This window comes from Hippocampus comes, unplaced genomic scaffold (assembly GCF_001891065.2).
Source record: "Hippocampus comes isolate QL1 unplaced genomic scaffold, H_comes_QL1_v1.1 scaffold107, whole genome shotgun sequence".
NCBI classification, from domain to species: Eukaryota; Metazoa; Chordata; class Actinopteri; order Syngnathiformes; family Syngnathidae; genus Hippocampus; species Hippocampus comes.
This window is the reverse complement of record NW_017804846.1, coordinates 591748-612623: the sequence shown is the minus strand read 5'-3', so window position 1 is coordinate 612623 and position 20876 is coordinate 591748. Positions and strand designations below refer to the sequence as shown.

Below are 20876 nucleotides of genomic sequence, written 5' to 3'. Positions count from 1 at the left end.
CTTCCTTTCGTGTAAGGAGTGGCGGCTGTGTAAGGGGGGGGGGGGTGGGGGGGGGAGGATGGATTTTCGGAACATTTCTGATTGATTTTATAGGCAGAGATTATATTTCTCTTGACCTTGCCAACCACTAATTTAGTAAAATGCTAATGATTATTGATCACTGAAAAGACAAGTCATCTTGCATTTTACATTTAACTTGTAGAAAAAAAATGATGCCCAATGCAGTAGTTGAACCCAATTCTCTTCAGGGACTAGGGGGGAGGATGGATTTTCGGAACATTTCTGATTGATTTTATAGGCAGAGATTATATTTCTCTTGACCTTGCCAACCACTAATTTAGTAAAATGCTAATGATTATTGATCACTGAAAAGACAAGTCATCTTGCATTTTACATTTAACTTGTAGAAAAAAAATGATGCCCAATGCAGTAGTTGAACCCAATTCTCTTCAGGGACTATGATCTTACATCCCTGAAGATTAACACGGTTTTCACCTTCTGATCCTGACTCAGAAAAATGTCGTCTTAGCATCTAACCTTGTTCCAGGTAAGTACAGGTTGTGGCTGGCCTTGAGCACTGCAGGGAATCTGGATGTCCTGACCAGACTCCACCGTCACATCCCTTGGAGCATTTGTGAAAACAGGCGTTACTGAATGAGTTCAAACATACACAAACACATGCGCATGTGTTAATGATTATAGGCCAGTACAGTATAGGTAAAGTGCATTTTGTAATCAATAATTGTAGGCAAGAAACTCAAAGTCTGCTGTCCTGCTTATGCTCACAGAAGACGCTGAACAATTTCCCTCCACTTTCAAAAGGGGCAGACAAACATGAAATATTTCAGTCAGTGTTTAGTTAATGTCTCTGTGTTTTACGAAAGATTACAAAAGAGCTATTAACCAATTTTGACACAGCGGTTGAGCCAATACCCAAGGAAAAAATTTTGGTGCAGATCTGGATAAACGCCCAAGAAAGAAATTTTGGTGGGTATCTGGATAAATGATAATTTTTCCACTTTTCTTAACTGAACATAATTTTGCAGACTGGTAGCATTACATTTGGTCAGGATCTGGATAAAGTTCTGGATACAGGTATTTATTTATTTATTACACTAACAAACAGTACAATTTTGGGTCTAATTCTAGTCGCACGAGCACTACAGCATCGCAAAGGCAACAAATCAATCTAGTTTTAGCCCAGAACGCTTTGCACGGTAGTGCAGCTTTGTAACAAGTTTAATACCTCATAGAGAAGAAGCAGAAAACAGCCAAGCATTGGTTTGTAAAAAATCTATTTGTAAATATACATGATCATATATAAAAAAACCCAACTGATCCCTGTAATAAATCTCTTCCAGTCTTGTGGATCAGTGTATTCACGATAATGCAAAAACTAAGGAAATTTGGTATTTACTGTAGAGCTCCAGTAATATTTGTTTCCTAAAAAAAACAAAAATGTTTGCTTTAGCCTTTGCTTGTCAAAAATAACCAAACTGCTTTGTTGTTTTTATTTTTTTGGTTTGCTTTCGAACAGTTGATGTTGAAACCATTGTGGGAACAACAACCCAACTGAAACTATAACAGATATGCAATTCACACAAATGCGGTTGCAAGCAAGTGAACATTTGAATATGACATGTTGGTAAAACAGCTGTTTTTCATTTGAGTATTGAGCATGCGGTGCCCTGGGACTACATCTCTATCATACACACAAATTAAGTACTGATTTGATACAGAATGAGTCATCATGTTATACTGTCTGGGAGCTGAGATGACACTCAGAAAGTCAAGATGTTTGGTGGGCTGCAACTATTTGCCCTCCCCCACACACAGCATTCAAATTCCTGCAGCGTTCCCATGCTGCAACTGAGAGCCACCTGGCAAGGGAAAATCCTAACCTCCCACAAATAATTTGTGGTCGTGACTAATAATTGTCTATAAATCAGAGATGAGCTTCCTTAAAACCCCACTGTTCAGAGCAATTTACAATCCACTCAATGCAGGATGAATGCAGCACAGTATGCTACAAGTACTGCAATAATAGCATACCGTATTTTCCACACTATAAGGCGCTTCGGTGTCGAATGAATGGCCTATTTTCAAACTGTTTTCATATAAAGGGCGCACCGCATGACAAGCCGCATAGAATAGAAGCTACAACAGTGGCTGCGGTTGATGGAGCGATGCTAAAGGGAATACAATACAGCTTTATTGATATCACGCTTTCACAGCCGGTGCAGCCGGAACAAAGTGCTTTACGGAACATTCAAAATATTACATCCAAGAAATCAGATTATTGATCCATATACAAGGCACATTGGATTATAAAGCGCACTGTCAGCTTTTGAGAAAATTGAGTGCTTTTAGGTGCGCCTTATAGTGTGGAAAATATGGTAATTAATATGCAGGACATGTACTGGTACATTGCTTTGCAAGTACTACTAATAATGAATTATTCACTAAATGTTCATAGTCAAACAGTCACATTTTATTAATTCCTGAGTTCATCTCCTAAACATTAGATTATAATGCACGAAGCACATCATTCGACGCATACCACATCCATCACACTCGATCACCATGATTGTGTGGCATTGTGCTAATTTTAAAAGTGGAACCATTTAACAACATATACTTTGAGCCATGTTAACAGCCAATGGAAAATTGCCGTCTTCTCAGGATTACGGACTGACATGCTTCCCTCTCTGCAATTTCAACACTGGTTCATCCCACCAACACATACCGGTACGCACATGCTAACATACACCCAATAAAAGAAGGCATGTGACACACAATCATCCTCAATTTCGCCTTTAAACACACAACAGAATGAATTACAAGAAGAGGAAATGGCAGCATTTCTTTCAACGAGTAAATACTTTGGAACAGTGCAGTCGCAATTAGCAACACACACATATACAAAGGCACAGACTTAACCTTAATTAGCTCAGAAGAGTATGTCAGTTTTACCATGTTGACATTTTGCCACCTTGCATGCCTCAACTCCTCTTAGACAAACATGCAGTGTTTGCCACACTAACAGCCTGCGGAAAACTAACATGATGAAGAGTGCAGCAGTAAACATGATTCTGTCATCTCACATTAGTAAAACACTGACGCAATTTATTCCACCAACCTTAACTTAAAGCTTCATCCTATACACTCACCTCTCTGTTGGATGCTGAGCTGCACGGCGGTGCGGACAGTCCCAACTGGGTTGACGGCCTGGCACTCGTACTGGCCCTCGTCGTGTGCTGCCACCCGAGTGATTCGAAGAGTGCCCGAAGACAGGACTGAGTGCCGCCGGTCCAGAGGTAATGGGCTTCCTCCACGAGTCCAGGCGATAACTGGCTGGGGATATCCCGTCGCCTCGCACGGGAAGTCCACAGTGTGGCCGTCAAGGACCGACTGATCCTGTGGTGTGACCGTGAACTGGGGGATTGCTGGGGGACCCGAGATAAATATAATATGTATATTAGATATAGAATGTGTATTCAAGTCACAAATCAGTTAATATTACGTGATGGGTAGTTTTAACACAGAGAGAGTGTAGGATAATTCACAAACAAGATAATCAATATATAATGAAGCCAGGGTTCCACACTGGTAAATGCGGCAGGAGGCAAGTGTGCTTGCCTTTAAGGTTTTTACTTGCATTATCACGACATTCTGTTTCGGCCGTTTTTTTTCCAAGTCTTTCAGACGAAAACTGAAAATGCATTTTTGGTCGAAAATGTTCTGTCTGTTAACTACATGGAATGACATGAGCTATGGTAGGTTAAACTACATCCACGAAGGAGTTCAGAATATTCTGACAGAAGAATATGATGTCATGTAATATCATATATTCAATCATGTCACAAGAATATAGATATTAAGGAAAGCAGAGCAGCTGTTTAATTCTAAATGGAATACTTCTCCATTGGAAGAAGAACATGCAGAATGCAAAAGAGTTTGGTGTTTCAGGCTCGGGGTGATATTGTTAACGTACCTTGGACAATAATATAAGCTGTGGCGTGAATTGTATCAACATTATTGGAGGCAAAACAAGTGTACTGCCCTCCATCAGTCTGCACCACATTCTGAATGTAAAGCCCTCCGGAGGGAGTGATGTTGATGCGCGTGTCACTGGGCAGTGGTGTCCGATCTGCTTTTGTCCAGGAGATCCGGGGTTGTGGCTGGCCTGTGGCGCTGCACTCCAAAGTCACACTCTCACCCACCAGTACCTCTGTGTTTTGGGGCTGGATGACAAAACTTGGCCGTGCTGAATTGGGAGAGGCGAACAGAAAGGAACTACAGTTGATCAGAATGATAATCATCTGGCTTGACTCCGTTACTATCCTGAAGAATTGATTTACAGTGTGCCAGTCAGAGAGATTCAAGGTCAGCAACCTTAAATTTAAAAACCTATTTTTTTTTCCATTATAAATTATTCCTGGTGCTGGGAAATACTGTTTAATCATTGCTGATAAACTGAGTAGTCATGTACAAAGACCACCTCTCTGTTTATAAAGTCACTTTGATAATGTCAAACGCAACTTCCCATCTGTATCACAGATTGTGGTCCCTCTGTCCATACTTGGCCAATGATTACAGTGATGACTCAGCAAAACTGTGCACAGCAAGGGGCCTAGTGTTTACAATCACTCAAAGACAGGAAATGCACATCATGTTCACAGGGCCACCTACCAAGCCAGTAATGACTGGGTGGTTTTCAAAACACAGCCGTGGCAAAAACCATTGACATAGTTGCAAGTTGTTAGCGAATGTCACAAACAAACTTTGTGTTTGCAGGAGAGTGTTTGTGTTTGCGTGTGTGTGCGTGTGTGTGTGTGTGTGTGTGTGTATTGAGAGGGATTTTTTTTTCTTATGCTCTGCTTGTCTCTCAGCTAAGTGAGATATCCAAGCGTTTTGACCTGCTAAAATGCGGAGGTAATCTCAGTCTTTTGCACTGTGTGGGAGGGACACAGTGCACTCTGACTTTGCAGGATGCAATAAATTCTCCTGCCTAACTACCGCGTGAAAGTGAAATTTGTCGTAGGTGAATACATCAACAATGTAATGGCTTGTTTTGTTTCTAATGTTTCACTGATTTTCCTGGCAAACTTCAATTCAAACCCCCTTGTTGCAATTGTCTCAATAAAATATTTTTTGTGATTGTTTATTATCATGAAATTTGAATGAAATGCGCAGCGTCATCGTTTCATAGGTATATATAATGAACACAGTCGACTTCAGATAATAGAACCGATTTTGCCTCAATCGTGAAAAAAGTCAATTTTCATGAAAATTAAACTATCTTTAACCCATGAGGAGAACTCACAATACTGGACAAGATACAATACAATGAAGTTATCTTGTCCAAAGTCACTTGATGTGACTGATGTATTGCCTTACATTGTTGCTGAAGCAGCTGACATAAAGAGAACCTGTTGAGTTACTGCCAATACAGTAAATTGGTCCCATCCCACGTTCTGGGTTTGCATTCCAGTTGTTATTGTTGTTTGTTTTGTTTTTTTTTTTTGGGGGGGGGGCATTCTGTGGTATTGCTCTGAGAATTTTCCTCCTAGTTTTATCATCACTGATACCCCTGTGTATACACAAAATAGCTCGTTCATTGTCATTGCTTTTTTGTCCCAAAATTTGACGTTCACATTTTAGGTGTAAATCCAAGTGAAACATTTGCTCATATTTCCCAAATGCATGAGCTAGGAATTTATAAAACTTCACTTACACGGGGCTCCGAAATATCGCAGTGTGACCTCTGAGGTCTTGACCTCCCCCGCCACATTTTTGGCCATGCACTGGTAGACACCTTGGTCGGTCTCCCTTGTGTCCTGAATCATCAGTGTCCCATCTTCTAGCAGGTTCAGACGACTGTCATCCCGCATGTTAAGAGCGTTGCTGTTGGAACAGGACAGAAACACAGGACAAACCATAATTAAACATTGGATTGTCTGCATCGCTGCACATTTAAAATGTTTGGTAATTATTCTCACAGACTTAAAAGGCTTACTTGTTACGGAGCCAGATGATCTGCGGTTTTGGGTTTCCCTCAGCCCTGCAGGTGAAGTAGACTGTGTTCCCTGATGTAACGTCGACATCCTGGGGCTCTGAGGTGATCCTGGGTACTTCTGCAGAGAGCGTTGTAATGGAAGGTTTGAGGATAGCAAGTATGCGTAGGTATGATGGCATGTCTCTACATCTGTGTGTTGCTTTACGTGACACGTATCACTTCGCCTGAGGCTTGAGAGCCGGTGAAACGCTAACAATACACAACCGTCTTTCCTGGACTGTTTTGACATGTTGGCTTGCCAGAAATCAAACTCAACGACACAAATGACGATGAGTCGCTTGACAACATAGCCTGGGAATCCAGTTTGTAGGAGCCAGGTCTGCATCATATTCAAATAAATTAAGTAAATACAGAATAATCAATTAGACTGTGAAGAAAGATGGCATTTCATTGCAAGGAGGGCAGCTGTTTTGACAGCTGCTTGGATTGGTGTGCGGTGTCGTGCCTTTACAGGGCAAGGGGGCTGGGGGAGGGCAGTTGGTGGGGGCTAAGCGGGTCGGGCATGTGGAATGACTTCCATCAAATAAAACTTTTTCTCCTGGTACCCAAATGTAGAAAAGTAGTCATATACTGAGGAAAAAAGGAGGGTTCAAATGAGGTGCAGAGATTTCGAAACAATGTCTACTGATGGTGATAACAAACTTCAATTGCAGGCAATAAAATCAAAGAGAGAACATATACAATTGAACGTCTGGGTGAAGCAGCTCGGAGCTTGACTAACTCAGACACGAAAAAAGGGGATGCACCTGTGTGTATGTCTGCGTGGCAGTGAGTAAGACCAGGTGACTTAGCATAGGAAAAAGCCTGAAGGGGATTGAATGCCTATATTGCTGTCTGTTTATTGTTCTTATGCTTGCTACGCGCGAGCCATAATTAACCCTGATGTCTACACACTGTACGTAGTTTGATGCAATTGATGTAGCACCATCCTTGTTTTATGATATGCTTACCATTATGACTTCACAAAATGTAAAAAAATAAAATAAAATCGACTGAGCTCCACTCTACTAATGCAGTATCCAAGAAGCAGATTTCGGTTTCAGTCAGGTGGGCGACCTCTCCCCTTGACACTATGTGAACACTTTCATTGTGAATGTGCCTACTGAGTTTCAATGGCATTCTTGAAATGGCATGCATGGTTGTAGCTTTCCTCTACCATACCACAACTGAGCTCCTCGGCTGTTAGTGTGGCCACTGATCTTCCCTGCAGGTGGCTCGGGTAGTCGCACGTGGCGGCAGCTTGGGCATTTCCTGACTCCGCATACTGCTTCAGAAGGTCCGCCAGCCACAGCAACTCACAGTCACAGTTCAACGAATTGGAATCCAGTCGCCTTAACACACAATGTGCACAATCACTCAGGCACAATTGCAATAGTGACAGTCATTGCAATTGTTTCAAGAGAAATTTCAATATTAACCAGCCAATAGTTGAATATTTAAAATCTAAGTAACAAGAGATAAGGAAGCCAAACTATTCAATAAGTTGCATAGTTTTTAGAAGCCTTACATCAAAAAGCACAGATGTAGCAAAAAAAAAAAAAAAAAAAGATTGATAGTCCACCAACGTATTTGTCCACTTAAGTGATGTGGCATTAAGATTAACTAAAAAAAAAAAAATTAAAAAAATTAACCTCAAAACAAAACATACTTTGTTGCAAACATAATGCCAATTTTGAATCCCTGCTAGTCAGTACACAGAGGATTAAAATTCTAAAATAAATTAAAGTTCTGCAGCTGACACAAAGAACTCAGACAAACAGTGCCAAGAGTGTGCTGTGAGCCTTGCGATAGAAATCATCTTGTTCCCAAAGAACAGAAAGAACACTGTGTTGGCATGTGCTGTAACTGATTAGCAAGTCCAGCTTTTCACTGGGCGAGACGGTTTGTAAGGTAGACATGGATCCAGACATGCATTCCCACACAGCTGTTTTAGAAGTTGACATGGAGCTTTTCCACTTACAGTCGTTTCATGGCCTGGAGATTGGAGAAGGTTCCCGGGACCAGCTGGGTGATTCTGTTGTTGTGCAAAAACCTGAAGGAGAGATACACAAGCAAATTTATGAGTCTAAACCCTAAATAAATGCTAGAGACTGATGGATCACTCATAACACAGCCCAGAGGTTGAAAAATGTGACTCATGACCTTTGAAGATATTTATGAGATTTTCCCAATACAGTTAAGACTTGAGGTTTTTCAATGTGACGCACACACTGTGTACCACAGAAATATTTGCCTTATTATGCCATCCTTTCCTTTTTGTTTCATGAAAAATTTATAGTTATTGATGTTCTGAGTATGAATACGCCTGGCAGCAACCAGCCCACAAATGGGGTCAATGAAAGATATGCAACAGGACTGAAATATCTGGAAATATTCACATGTTTGAAAGGGAAAGGTGATAACTGACCTGCACACTTACAAAAGGTTTGGTCTCATTGGTCACTGCACAAGTTCATATTAGACTGTGACACTTTTTATTGTACATTTTGCCTTCTGCTCCACTGCTACCGGTCCCTGAACATCTAGCATAGACGACAAACTCCGGTCCTCGTGGTGCCGTTTTCCCGTATGTTTTCCATCTTGCCCCTTTGCAAAACCCCTGATTCAAATGATCAGCTTATCAACAAACTCTGCGGAAGCCTGATATCAATCCTGTTCCTTTGAATCAGGTGTGTTGCAACAGGAAGAGATGGAAAACATGCAGGACGGTAGCCCTCGAGGACCAGAGTTTGACTGACACCTGTGAAGGGCACCGCAGACATTGGATGCTTTTCAGAAAGGCTTGAAAATGCATCATCTTAGAAAAGCTTTTGGTCAGAATGTTTTGTGTTGTTTTTAGAAGGCTTTGGATTTGAGGCTGATGCTGATTACGACATTTGGCAGAAAAATATACAGATAACAGATGAAGCAGCAGATTAAAAAAGAAAAAAAAAAAAAAATATATATATATATATATATACACACAGTATATATAGAGCATAGAATAATTTTTTTGGGTACCCTATATATGCTGAAAATGTATCTCAACAAGAGAATACAGTTTGCGGCTATGCACAATGTGAATTTAAGAAATAAAAATGGTTGATTGTATAAAAAAAACAAAATGTTCATATTTTTAATTGCTTAATAAAACCCTTGCTTTCAAGTCCCTTGCTGTCAACTGGAAGGCTGACGGAAGGCTAGTGATTTGTTTAGGTATTGTAACATACAGTAAGTGACGAGATGGACAATCGATTGTAATTAGGTAAAATAGCAAAGTGATTTTGTCATTCATCATTCTTCTTATATGTCTGCTTTTATAGATCGATAGAAAAACCGCACGGTTTGGATATTTGTAGCGATGAACGCTTAATGCAATGAGGGACATTTTTCTGTCTTTCTCGTGTCTTGCCAAACACGAGAGGTTTCAAAGTTTAATGCCATGCTCCGGTTATGACACTGCCCATTTGAACCACAAAGGTTGAGTGTGTGCCCACCAGTATTTATAATTCAACACGGAATGCTGGATGACAAGCGCGCAGTCTCGAATGCCGAAATGCAGAGTGGGTCGTAAGTGCCTCTGTGAATGGGATCGAGATGAATGGGACGGCGTCATTTATAAAGCAAAAAGAGCTGCAATCGTTCAGTGAGATGGCCTTTGACATGGCAAAGTTCACATTCAGACTCGAATGCTTATTTATCTTATTTACACAAGAACGATTTAACATGACGTGCATCACAGATGCGCCTTGTGCGTGCAGTCTGACAGACCCACAAAGTTGGAACTGCATTCACCCCCTCCCCCCCACAAGTACTGCGAGGAGCACTAAAACATGCACTTGCGCCAGTGCGACCGGATGAATTTTTTTACCAGCACACAGAAAAACTTTGGCTGCATTTGTGAGCATACTGGGTGCACTGTCAAGCCCTGAAACACATTGAGAGACACCAAGTACTTCATGCTGTTGTAATTTCAAAAAAAATGATTGATTGTATATTGATAGGTGTTTTCGACTTGAATTAAGATACAATAATACACTAACTTGAAATCTCACTGTGTCAAGTATTTTCTGTTGACTGCACTGACGATTAAGGGTGATAAGGTGTCAGTCGTGAGTAACACAACACCTCTCATAGTATTCGTAGTCAGACTCATTTGGGTACCTACCCAGAATGAGGAGATGCGGTGGAAATGCAAACCGCCCTGGGCCACAGGAACTTTGTATTACTCGGAATTTATATTAACAGGAACTAAATGTACCTGGGTTTGATGGTGGAATAATGGCTGTCGAAAGAAACTGAAAAAAAATATTTCGGAGCGGGAAAAGAAAAATCTGACAAAAAAAAGACTGAAACGCAGGGCACATGCCGTGTAATCATCAGACAAACATTCCTCGCCGCCAAGGCCACCCATTCAAGGTGGCGGGTCGTTGTCGAACGTTGTCGCCGTCCTTTCGTCACCTCACCAATCCACTCATAACCGATCGGGGGAAGGAAGCTCGATGCCGAGTAATAACGCATTTGCACAATTGAAGCACATACATGTGAGGCACGTATGAAGTCTCAACGGTCACTTGTCGAGTTCTGGCAGCCCGGGCTGCATTCGTCACCAATAAGCGAGACGTGAATGATCACACCTTGGCTGGTTCAGTCAAACAGTCTTCAAGTTGGGGTTTGTTCAGCTCAATTGATGGAGCAAGGATATGTTCTCAGTCATCAGCCTAATCCAGGAGTTTAACTCTCTTCCTGTTCCGCTACTTTCGTTTTTCCCAGACTGATTGTACCAAAGAGAATATTTTTGGAAGCCACGAAAAAAATTGGCCTCACAATATTTCCTGACAGCTGTTAAACAAATATACTGCAGAGCGAAAGAACACTTGGATCATTTCACAGCTCACAGCTCTGTCAAGACAAATTAAATTTGAAGGAACTGCGGCACGGTGGGCGACTGGTTAGCACGTCGGCCTCACAATGCAGAGGGGCAGGTTTCGATTCAGGCTTCGGTCTTCCTGTGTGGCTCACATGTTCTCCCTGTGCCTGCGCGGATTTTCTCCGGGTACTCCGGTTTCCTCCCACATTCCAAAAACATGCATGGCAGGTTAACGAAACACTCTAAATCAAGGGTGTCAAACTCATTTTTGTGAGCCACATTGTAGTTACGGTTTGCCTTGGAGGGCCGTTATGAATTTTGGGAAACCATATAAATGTTTAATGACCTCCACATATTACATACACAGTGCACAACAAATTGATGGATAACTAGTTTTAAAATCAGAAGTCAAGAATAATGACTGTTATTGTGGATTACATAGGACAATTTGAAATTTTGGTTCAGACTTTAGCAAAAATGATGGAACTTGACATGCTTGATTTGCTTTCACGGGCCACATAAAATGATGTGGTGGGCCAGATCTGGCCCCCGGGCCTTGACTTTGACACCTGTGCTCTAAATTGTCCGTAGGTGTGATTGTGAGCACGAATGACTGTTTGTCTATGTGTGCCTGCGAGTGGCAGGCAACCAGTTCAGGGTGTCCCACGCCTACTGCCCGAAGACAGCTAGGATGGGCTCCAGCATGCCCACAACCCTTGTGAGGATAAGCAGATCAGAAAATGGATGGATGGATAAATACTAACCGTGACTCAAATCGATGGTCTTCTCTCATCATGCTTTGCATTTGCTCGCTTGAGTAGTTAATACAATGCAACACAATACATCTTTATTTATATCGCTAAACCACAGCCATTAAAGACATGGCAAGCCTCAGACAACAACTTCTCATGCTGGTCACAAGTCAAAGTCTTGTCTGCTGAGGCATGGCATCCTACTCTTCTTTGGCACCCTAGAATCTCAATGACCCCGAGGGTCATTGAGATTCTAAGGTGCAGAATTCCGAGCCTCGACACGGCCACTGAGCTGATCCCACAGATTTTCACAGGTTGCACTATTTTTGAATCCGGGAGTGCCATTTTTTAAAAATCTACAAGTGTACACAAACATAGTTTTCAAAATTACATTCCTTGTTTTTGTTTGTTTGTTTTTTTATTAATTGAGCTTGACTAAGGGACATCAGGTGTGTGTGTTTTTTTTTCTTTTTTATCTTCAACATGAACACAATTCACTTTGGGTGATTTTTGGATATTTATAGGAGATGATGATTATTATTAACTATTGTATTTATTTATTTAACAACCATACATTATGTCGGTCATTTGTCTGGTAAATAGTTCACGTTCCTAATGCGCACTTAATCCAAAATTCATACCCTGAATTCTAAAGCAAGTAATACAAAGTACAAGGGACTATCTATGGTTTTTGGTCTTCTGAGGTCCTGCAGAATTCAGCAGTTGTCCAATTGATCTGCTGATTAAAGTGATAATTAGAGGATAGGATTAAACCACGTCAATGGGCAAAAGAGGACTTACAATCGTTCAAGCTTTGGTAGGTGACTGAATGATTCTGGTTCCAATGAGTCAATGTTGTTGAAGTGGAGGTACCTGAAGAAGAACAAATTACAGACAAAGCACAGTGCATTATTGGTCTCCGTTTGACTATTCACAAATGCAAAGCAAGTTAAGCGCAGCTGTCATTTCTGGCAATTCAGAATCAAGGCCACTTCAGCGTGCTATAGGTTAATAAAAGAAAGAATGGACGGCTTGGCATGTTTTATCTTAAAGATAATATTCACATTATATGGGAGAGGAGATGAGGAAGTATAGAAGTGACAAACAGACAAATACATCAAGTACTACAAACAAAAACAAAAGTCCACCAAATACCCTTGAACTGTGGAGACTAAAACAATAATCATGAAGAAAAGATAAAATCCAACTGATCAATAAGAGCTGCTCATTTAAATGGATGCAAGAGGCACAGCAGGTCTCGAAGGCCCCCTCCCCCCAAAAAAACCCACTATGTACAAAATAAAATAATATTTTGTCAACATTTCTATAACTGAAATGACCATGTGTTGTGCAATTACATTATATATAAAAAGTACTACTTTAGTATGTGTCCTAAGTAACATGTCTTAAAAGGGAAAAAGGAAAATAATTTAATCCCACTATTGGTACAAGCAGCCAGCCCATCGACATTAAATTGCATTAAAACGCCTTTACGCCAGTGTATCTTTTGCAAGGGTGGATTTTAATTGCCGCGACCTGCTTCGCATTCCAATTTCTGGTCAATATTTTGCTCACATTTGAGATGCGGGGTCATGCTTAGCTGTAATGAAATCATTGTTGGTGGGTTATGTACAAATGTGAGTGGATATGCCTTCAAATCAATTCATTCCCGAAAAGAAGCATGCAATGTCAGGTATTGGCATATTTATGTTGCCGCGTGAGATGTAGTCAAACTATTTCTCAGTCTGAAGGCTGGTTCATAACTTGTCACTTGCTAATAAAACCCTATATTATCGCAAAATTCAAAGCATCTGCTGGGCAGTGAGCCTGGTGTTGGAATAGGATTTAGTGAATTAGACATTTGTTCTGCATTAATGCAGCTAAGTGAAGTCACAGATTAGAGTGAGCCCCGTTTGCTGAGGAAATTGTTTATATCGCCCACGTTGATTATGGGTTATGGTTCAAGAGATCTGTTTATGACTAATATCACAATACACACAATTGAACTATTAAAATTAGAAATCCACCGATGAGCATTTTTGTTTGAAGTAAAAACAGATCTTACATGTGTTGTGTCTTGACTGGCAGTCACATTTTAACACAGACAACAAATATGTTCGAACACACTGAATGATTCTCAGAAATGTGGACACAGCGACAGCAAAAGCGAGAGTAGCAAAAGCAACGCTCTAGCTCAGCAGTATGATGACTCTATCAGCGGCAAAAACATCAAGCTACAAGCATGGGGGTTGGGGCGGTGTAACTGCAGATCTGTCCTCGAGGCTAAAAGACATGCGAGTCATGCAAAAAGGGTCAAAGGGGGTCAGCGCGGTACACAAGGGTGGGTGCACACACGGCATGCATGGCGGAGAAGGGAAAGTCGATAATGGCGCGCGTCGGGGAGGAATAACTGCACTGACAGGCAAAGGAGCAATGCTATCATGATACTTGTGAAAGGCCTGCAAAGTCACGGCATGAACTAACTCATGACCATGGAGCGCTTTCTATTCTTCATGAGTTGTTGCGAGCAGCTGTTTCGCGGTTAGCGGGAACAGAGAGACAGGCCAGTGGAAAAGGTGACGAAAAAGTTGTTCACTTACAGTTGCTCAAGAGAGACAAGCCCCTTAAATGCTTGTCTGTCAATTGATTGGATTTCATTCTTGTACAAATAGCTGAAAGGGAAGATAACCAGTCACATTAGTATCACATACAGAAATCTGCATCGTGTGCATATCGCCTGGTGGTAAAGAAAGTCGGTAGACAAAATAAAAGACCAGGTCGAAAGTCTTTGGCCTTGAGGACGGCAAAGGCTGTTTTCAATTCACACACCTACTTGGAACTGTGCTGCAGCAAGTCAAGCAAACAGCTGCTAATCTACTTCTTGCACCGTTTGTTCTCTCTTTAGCAGCAGACCACAGCGCAATTAGATACTGTGCACACTCCACTGAATAATCACTTTGCTTTTAAAGTGTTTATGTTCACAATGAATATGTAACAAACATTACAAATGCACGCCACAGTTGTTTATCGGACAAGGAACCGCATTTGGGAACCGCACACATCACTATGAGGCAGTAGAATTGCATACATTAAAAAAAAAACAAAAAACAATTGCAATATTTCTCCCTGCACTACAATTTTGAATCTCAAAGTTTTTCAAAAAGTGCTCTTTAAGTGGTTAAAAAAATGACCAAGATGTTTTTCATGTCATAAATTCCTTGGGCTGCATCTCAGCCTTGCTATGCGACAGAACCCCCCGTTAATGTGGAAATCTTACACGCTAAAAGAAATGTGATACAAGCAAAGCAATTGCTTGCAGCTGTCTTCCGAGTCCTGTCTGTTTTATGCGTTCCATCATCGCACCCGCGGCAACAGATATGGAGCTTCTTTGTGGAACATGCGATGTAGTGCATGGAAAAATAAAAACCCTTTAATCACTGCATTCTTCCGTCATTGCTAAAGCGTGTCAGTGTCAACGCTATCAGGTTTCAGGGTAGTGCGGATCAAATAAGGAATAATGTTCCATGAAATTGAAATACTCAGATCGCATTCAGGTGAATGGAACATGCTGTCAGTTAGTGGATAATTTTGCAAAGAGACGCACTGTGCTTTCAGCAGATTTCTAGGAATAACAGTTTTGACACACCTGGCCATGACACCGAGGAGAATTGCTAACATCCAAATATAACAAGTCTGTCGTCTCTTTGTAGCTATAACAGCCTCCACTCTCTTAGGTGACTTCTGTGGTCCTTGGAATTTTTAGCCATTCATCTGGAAGATCATCAGAGGTCACCATTGTTGGAAGAGAGAGAGACTCACCATCTCTATTCTAGTTCAACCCAAATGTCGCTGATGGGATGTTCCACACCAAATTAATCTGTTGGTGCCTTATATGGACCTCACTTTGTACACTGTAGCATGGCCATGCATGATAGAAAAGGGTCTTCAAGCTTTTCAATGAAACTTGGAAGCACAGCATTGTCATAATGTCTTGATACAGTAGAACTCATCTACAACGAAATCATGTTTGCAGCCAGAAATTTGTTCACAACAGGGGACTTTTCACTACAGCAAATTTGATCTCAGACGTAAACACAAACACACACACACACAAAACGTGTATGTGTACTTTAATTTTTATTCCAATAGCGCATAAGAATGAGCGTACACTTATTTGACACTTCATATAACCAGCGTAGAAAGAAAAAAAAGGGAAAGAAATTGCGAAATTTACAATCAGCATTCACTTTCACTTACATCAATTTCTTGCACAATGTCTTTTACTTTGCTTCCTCCATCTTTCATCTTTATTACTTTTATCCTGTCTTCAATTGTTAAAGCTTTTCTTTTCTTAACTCCTTGTGAAGAGCCTTGGTCTGCAAAGGTCGTTTTGTAGCCATTTTATACCAAGTAATGAAACATTCGTGCTGTGTCTGAAACTACGAGTGACATTTCTAACCACGTGCTAACAATAACAAATACTTCCTGAACTACTGCGCATATATAAATCAGTGTGGTGGTTGCTGTTGCCATTTCCGAGCTAAGTAGTAGCGGTGGCTGTGGCAGGCTGAGGTTGGATTAGACTTTTGCGGAAGGCTTGTTTCCGTTGCAGTGAACCTCATTGCGACGCAAGGGTGGAGAAAAGGATTTCGTATTGCGCAACAGGGGGACTTTTCGTTGTAGGTGGAAACAGAAAACAGGGAATGGCTTTAATGCATCAAGATTTTTTCACACAAGGGGGTATTTTCACACATGTAGGTTTCGTTGTAGAGGAGTTTCACTGTATGCTGAAACGATTGGGTAAGATGCGAGGTGTGCTGTGTCAATACGTTATGTATTTGATCACTTGCATTGAAAGTGTGTGGACACAATGTAGTTTGCTACAAAAGACTGCTACGTTTCTTTTGTCATCATTTACAGTAGTGGTAGGACTAGATAAGTTCTTTACTTGTTTGTTTGTTTGTTTGTTTGTTTGTTTGTTTGTTTGTTGAACATGTATAAAACATACAATAACAGATGACAAAATGCAAACAAAAATTATGAAAGGAAAATAAAAGTAAGTAATACAAACATCATCACAGTTATATGTTCAAAGGAGTAGGGAGAAGTATACAACTTATCTAGTCCTACCCCTTGTTGTGCAATAATGTATATTGATCATTTCCAATACCAAAGAAAAGGAAGAAATCTACATTTCATCAAATACTTTTACCTTTTGTGTACTATACTTATCTATTGATACACCTTTCGGTTTGTATATATATAATTGTTCTTTCTACTTTTTATATCAAATGACTCATATTCATCATATATACTGCATTTCTTGAATACATTCAATAAGTTGTTCAAAATCCAGAACAAGAACAAACCATTGTATTACTATATTTTATAAGTACCAGTATGTAAAATTTATCTTCTTAACTTTGTTTTATGTAGTTTTTTTGTACTAATCTTTTAAATTTGTTTTTGAACTCGTCCAACGATTTACTCATTTTCAGATTCGTCTCAAGCTTATTCCACAGATTAACTCCTATTACTGATACACACCTTTGCTTGATGTTTGTTCTTGTTCTGGATTTTTTTCTGGACTTCTTCCTACTCCCTTGAACATAATAACTGTGTTGAATGATGACTGATTTCTCTTTCCTTTTTACTATTTTATTTACCCGGTACTTTATTTTCTGTCAAATTATTACTGTTTATGTTTTATGTTCAATAAACAAACCAAACCAAAACCAAACAGTAGGTGTGTACACTATAATTTCCAAATAGTCAAATGCACCGTTATGGTCTGTCAGACTCATGCTCTCTAACCTTGATCTGACCTGTTAACGGTGGTGGAGTGGAGATTTGCTGGAGATTTGGTTCAACGGCCATTAAAGCTGTAGGCTTTAGGACAAGGTGAATAACTGAAGCCTGAAGTTGAACTGTAGCTAGGGGTGGACACCGAGAGAACATTCTAAGCTAATCACAAGGGGCAGAACAATGCTGTGGGTTTTAAATGGTGCTTGAAAAAGAGACGGACTCTGTCATTAAAACAGCTTGTAAATAGTTAACGGTATTTAATTAAAAGTATGATGGGTGGGGGTGTACTGGATGATGGGACACTACAAGCACTGACATGTTGGAAGGCCATTGAGCTACAAAGAGATACAATGGGGACAATGTCCTTTAAACACTCAACCCACTTAAGTCTACTGATCCAATATATTAGCTTGAGGGTAATACCTTTCCTCTTGTCACAGGCTTCTGCTAATGTAGTTTATCTTCAACAAGCATCACTTATATTATAAAAGCTACAATTAAAGTAATTCCCGGGCGGGGTCCCACTATTTATTTATTTATTTACACAGAACGCACACACCATTTGTACAATATGTTTGTGAACATTGATCTTTCTTTCTCTGAATATATGTTTGTATACAAGTGTGTTTTTATTGCTTTAAAGAAGCGTTCAAAGACGTTAAAAAAATGCTATAAAAACATAGCTGAGGAGAATTTAAATAGGGTATTTTTATTTCATGGCTTTTCGGATATTGTGGAGGGTCATGGCATGTAAATCCCATGAAAGAGGAAGGATTACTGTATACAAATCTATACAGGCACAAATTAACAATACAAAATTAAGATTTGGGATGAGAGACAAAAATCGATTCTTGGAGACATCGTGATATAGATGTACATTACATGATTCAGAATACATTTCAATCTTTTTTTTTTTTTTTTTTTGAAGAATCTAATGCTGACAGAACAAACAAAAGTGGAACTTAGAAGCATGGAAGGCCACATAGGATGTTGGCAATTCTATTATTTAAAAGTTAATCAAGTTAGTCGGTTAGAAACATTTCGAAAATGGTGAATACACAGTTGGGCAGCGTAATTAATGCTATTTTTATCTTGATCACGATATTGGCAGCCACAATTAAATAAACCGGATCGCCTGAGCTATTTACATTTCAAATGCAGGTTTTGCAGCATATCTAATCAAGCATTTTCAAAACCAGTAGTCAGCCACCCAACCTTAAGGATTCATTCAAGTGGAAGTCAAGTCAAAAAATATCTTTACAATAATATGTTGTATGTGCCCCCACTAGTAAAAACAAGGAATTCTGATGAACATTGCATTAGCGGAATATGAAATAAAATCCAGCCATTTTTATCCGTCTCAGGAAGCAGCCATTGTGCCACTTGCTGACGACTGAAAATGACATCACAGTTGCTCAGGTAACGATCAATCACGACTCACCTGTTTTTCTGGGTTTGGTCATAGGTCATTCGCAAGCTGAACCCCTAGTCACTGTGATGTCATTTTCAGAATTTTTTTTTTTTTTTTTGCTTCTGACAAACCTCTAGTCCACACTTCAGATTGAATGACCTTTATCACTGAAACAACACCAGCAGAAACAACACGACCGGCACATCCCGCGTTTTAGGGACAAAAGATTTGCCTCGAAGGAACATGATTTGTGGCTATCCTCTTGTCGCTAGCCAGATCACCACTAGTCTTAGATTGAGACCGGCGGCAGCAGGACCACAGAATGGCACAACAAGGGCTGCGAGTTTTTCAGTGAAGCTTCCAGATTACTATGTCATATAATACGTGGGCATCAACTGCGTGCTAAAGAGAACTTTACACATCATAGAAGTGTTTGGACAACATGCACTAACACCAAACACTTTATGGCACTGTCATTATTGCAGTGATTTTATTGAGGTTTTGTACACAGTCATAGCCATCAATGCAATTGTGCTGGATAAAGACGCTAAAGCTGACGCCCAAAAAGGTTTAAATGCCCATATCCTGCATAACAAACAACGGACAACAGCCAAGACCAAGGGTGGGCAACTCCGTTCCTTGAGGGCCGCTATCCGGCATGTTTTAGACGTTTCCCTCCTCCAACACAAATGATCTGCTCATCAGCAAGCTTTGCAAAAGCCTAACAACGATCCTGAGTGTGTATACATTTTGCATACATGACACAAAAGTGAAAATGTAGCAATACTGACATCATACTAAATGTGTTCTATGTGGAAGCGGCAAAGTGTCAAGTCACAACATGTCGAAGAGCAGACCAGCTGCATCTCAGCTGAAATGCGGAAATGATGATTTCATAGTGAAAATGGCATTGACTCTCGGTCTCCAAATTGTCTGGAGTCTGCTAAATACTTCGCAATACGATACAAAAAAAAGTACCTAACTAAATATGAAAACCATCAAGCCACATTCTACAAGTGTGACAACAACATGGCTTTGCAGTAAAAGAGCCCGAGTCCTCGACTGGCGTGCCAGCAGTTCAGATCTCTCGCACATAAATTACAAAGCACAAAATACAACAATGTAGTAAATTTAGCAAGAATGGCAAACAACTCCACCCACAAAGTTTCAACATCTAATGTCTTCAGTTCCCAATTGCTTACTGACTATAGTTAATTAAAAGGAAGAGTGATGCAAAAGTGGGAAGTAAACATGACATAATTTTTGTAACGGGTTCCAGGCGTCAACTTCAAAATGAATGCAAAACCTAAACCAGCTCAATAACATTCAGAAAGAACAGTCCTCATGATGTTATGTGCAGTGATTAAGGGAGAGTTTTGTTTTTAAAATTTTTGCTCGCTAAGCAATCTGGTTAGAAGACTCATTACATGACCTGGAAAGCAAAAAAAAAAAAAAAAAAGACTGATATCAGGACAACTTACAGATATTTGAGATTTTCAAGATCTTCAAAAGCACCCCTGGGGATTCTTCGTATGTGATTGTTGTTGAGGAGGCTGCAAAGAAAGTTATTTTGAGGTTACATGTAGTATGTTCTGTACCAACTTGAGGAAGCATGCAGCATTTTGTCTTGGATGAAGCAGAACGCCTCAGAATTCAATTTTACTTGAATTTCCACCACGAAGTGTGCAGGAAATTGCAGGCCCTATTTTCCTAGCGGAGTTCGCTACGTAGCCTGACACACCTATACATTAGCAGTGCATCTCACCAATAAACACATTTTTATTAGAATTAAAAAGAATTAATAAAAGAGGCTCATAACATTCAAAAACAATAAATAAATAAATAAATAAAAGACGAAGGACATCGAGCAACTTGACGTGGCTGTAGATTGTTGGATGAAGCATGATTTGCGGGCGTCTCACTCTAGTGTTGATCGAGCTCACCAGTGATGGGACATTGTGATTTCCTTGGAATGTTGTA

At 40.2% G+C, this 20876-nt stretch overlaps 1 protein-coding gene across 2 annotated transcripts in view; it reads right to left on the bottom strand.

The window, feature by feature from the left end:
* pxdn (peroxidasin) overlaps positions 1-20876 on the bottom strand; it is a 52396-nt gene that overhangs the window by 18580 nt on the left and 12940 nt on the right. Inside the window, exons 3-12 of one of the 2 annotated variants that reach the window (XM_019876597.1) lie at positions 20378-20449; positions 14281-14352; positions 12482-12553; positions 8040-8111; positions 7241-7410; positions 6020-6137; positions 5738-5907; positions 3995-4267; positions 3171-3446; positions 538-650 (exon numbers count right to left, since the gene is read on the bottom strand). In XM_019876597.1, the coding sequence (XP_019732156.1) occupies positions 538-650; positions 3171-3446; positions 3995-4267; positions 5738-5907; positions 6020-6137; positions 7241-7410; positions 8040-8111; positions 12482-12553; positions 14281-14352; positions 20378-20449 (1408 nt within the window). The remainder of the gene's footprint in view (positions 1-537; positions 651-3170; positions 3447-3994; positions 4268-5737; positions 5908-6019; positions 6138-7240; positions 7411-8039; positions 8112-12481; positions 12554-14280; positions 14353-20377; positions 20450-20876) is intronic. The other variant, XM_019876606.1, reaches the window with a different exon arrangement.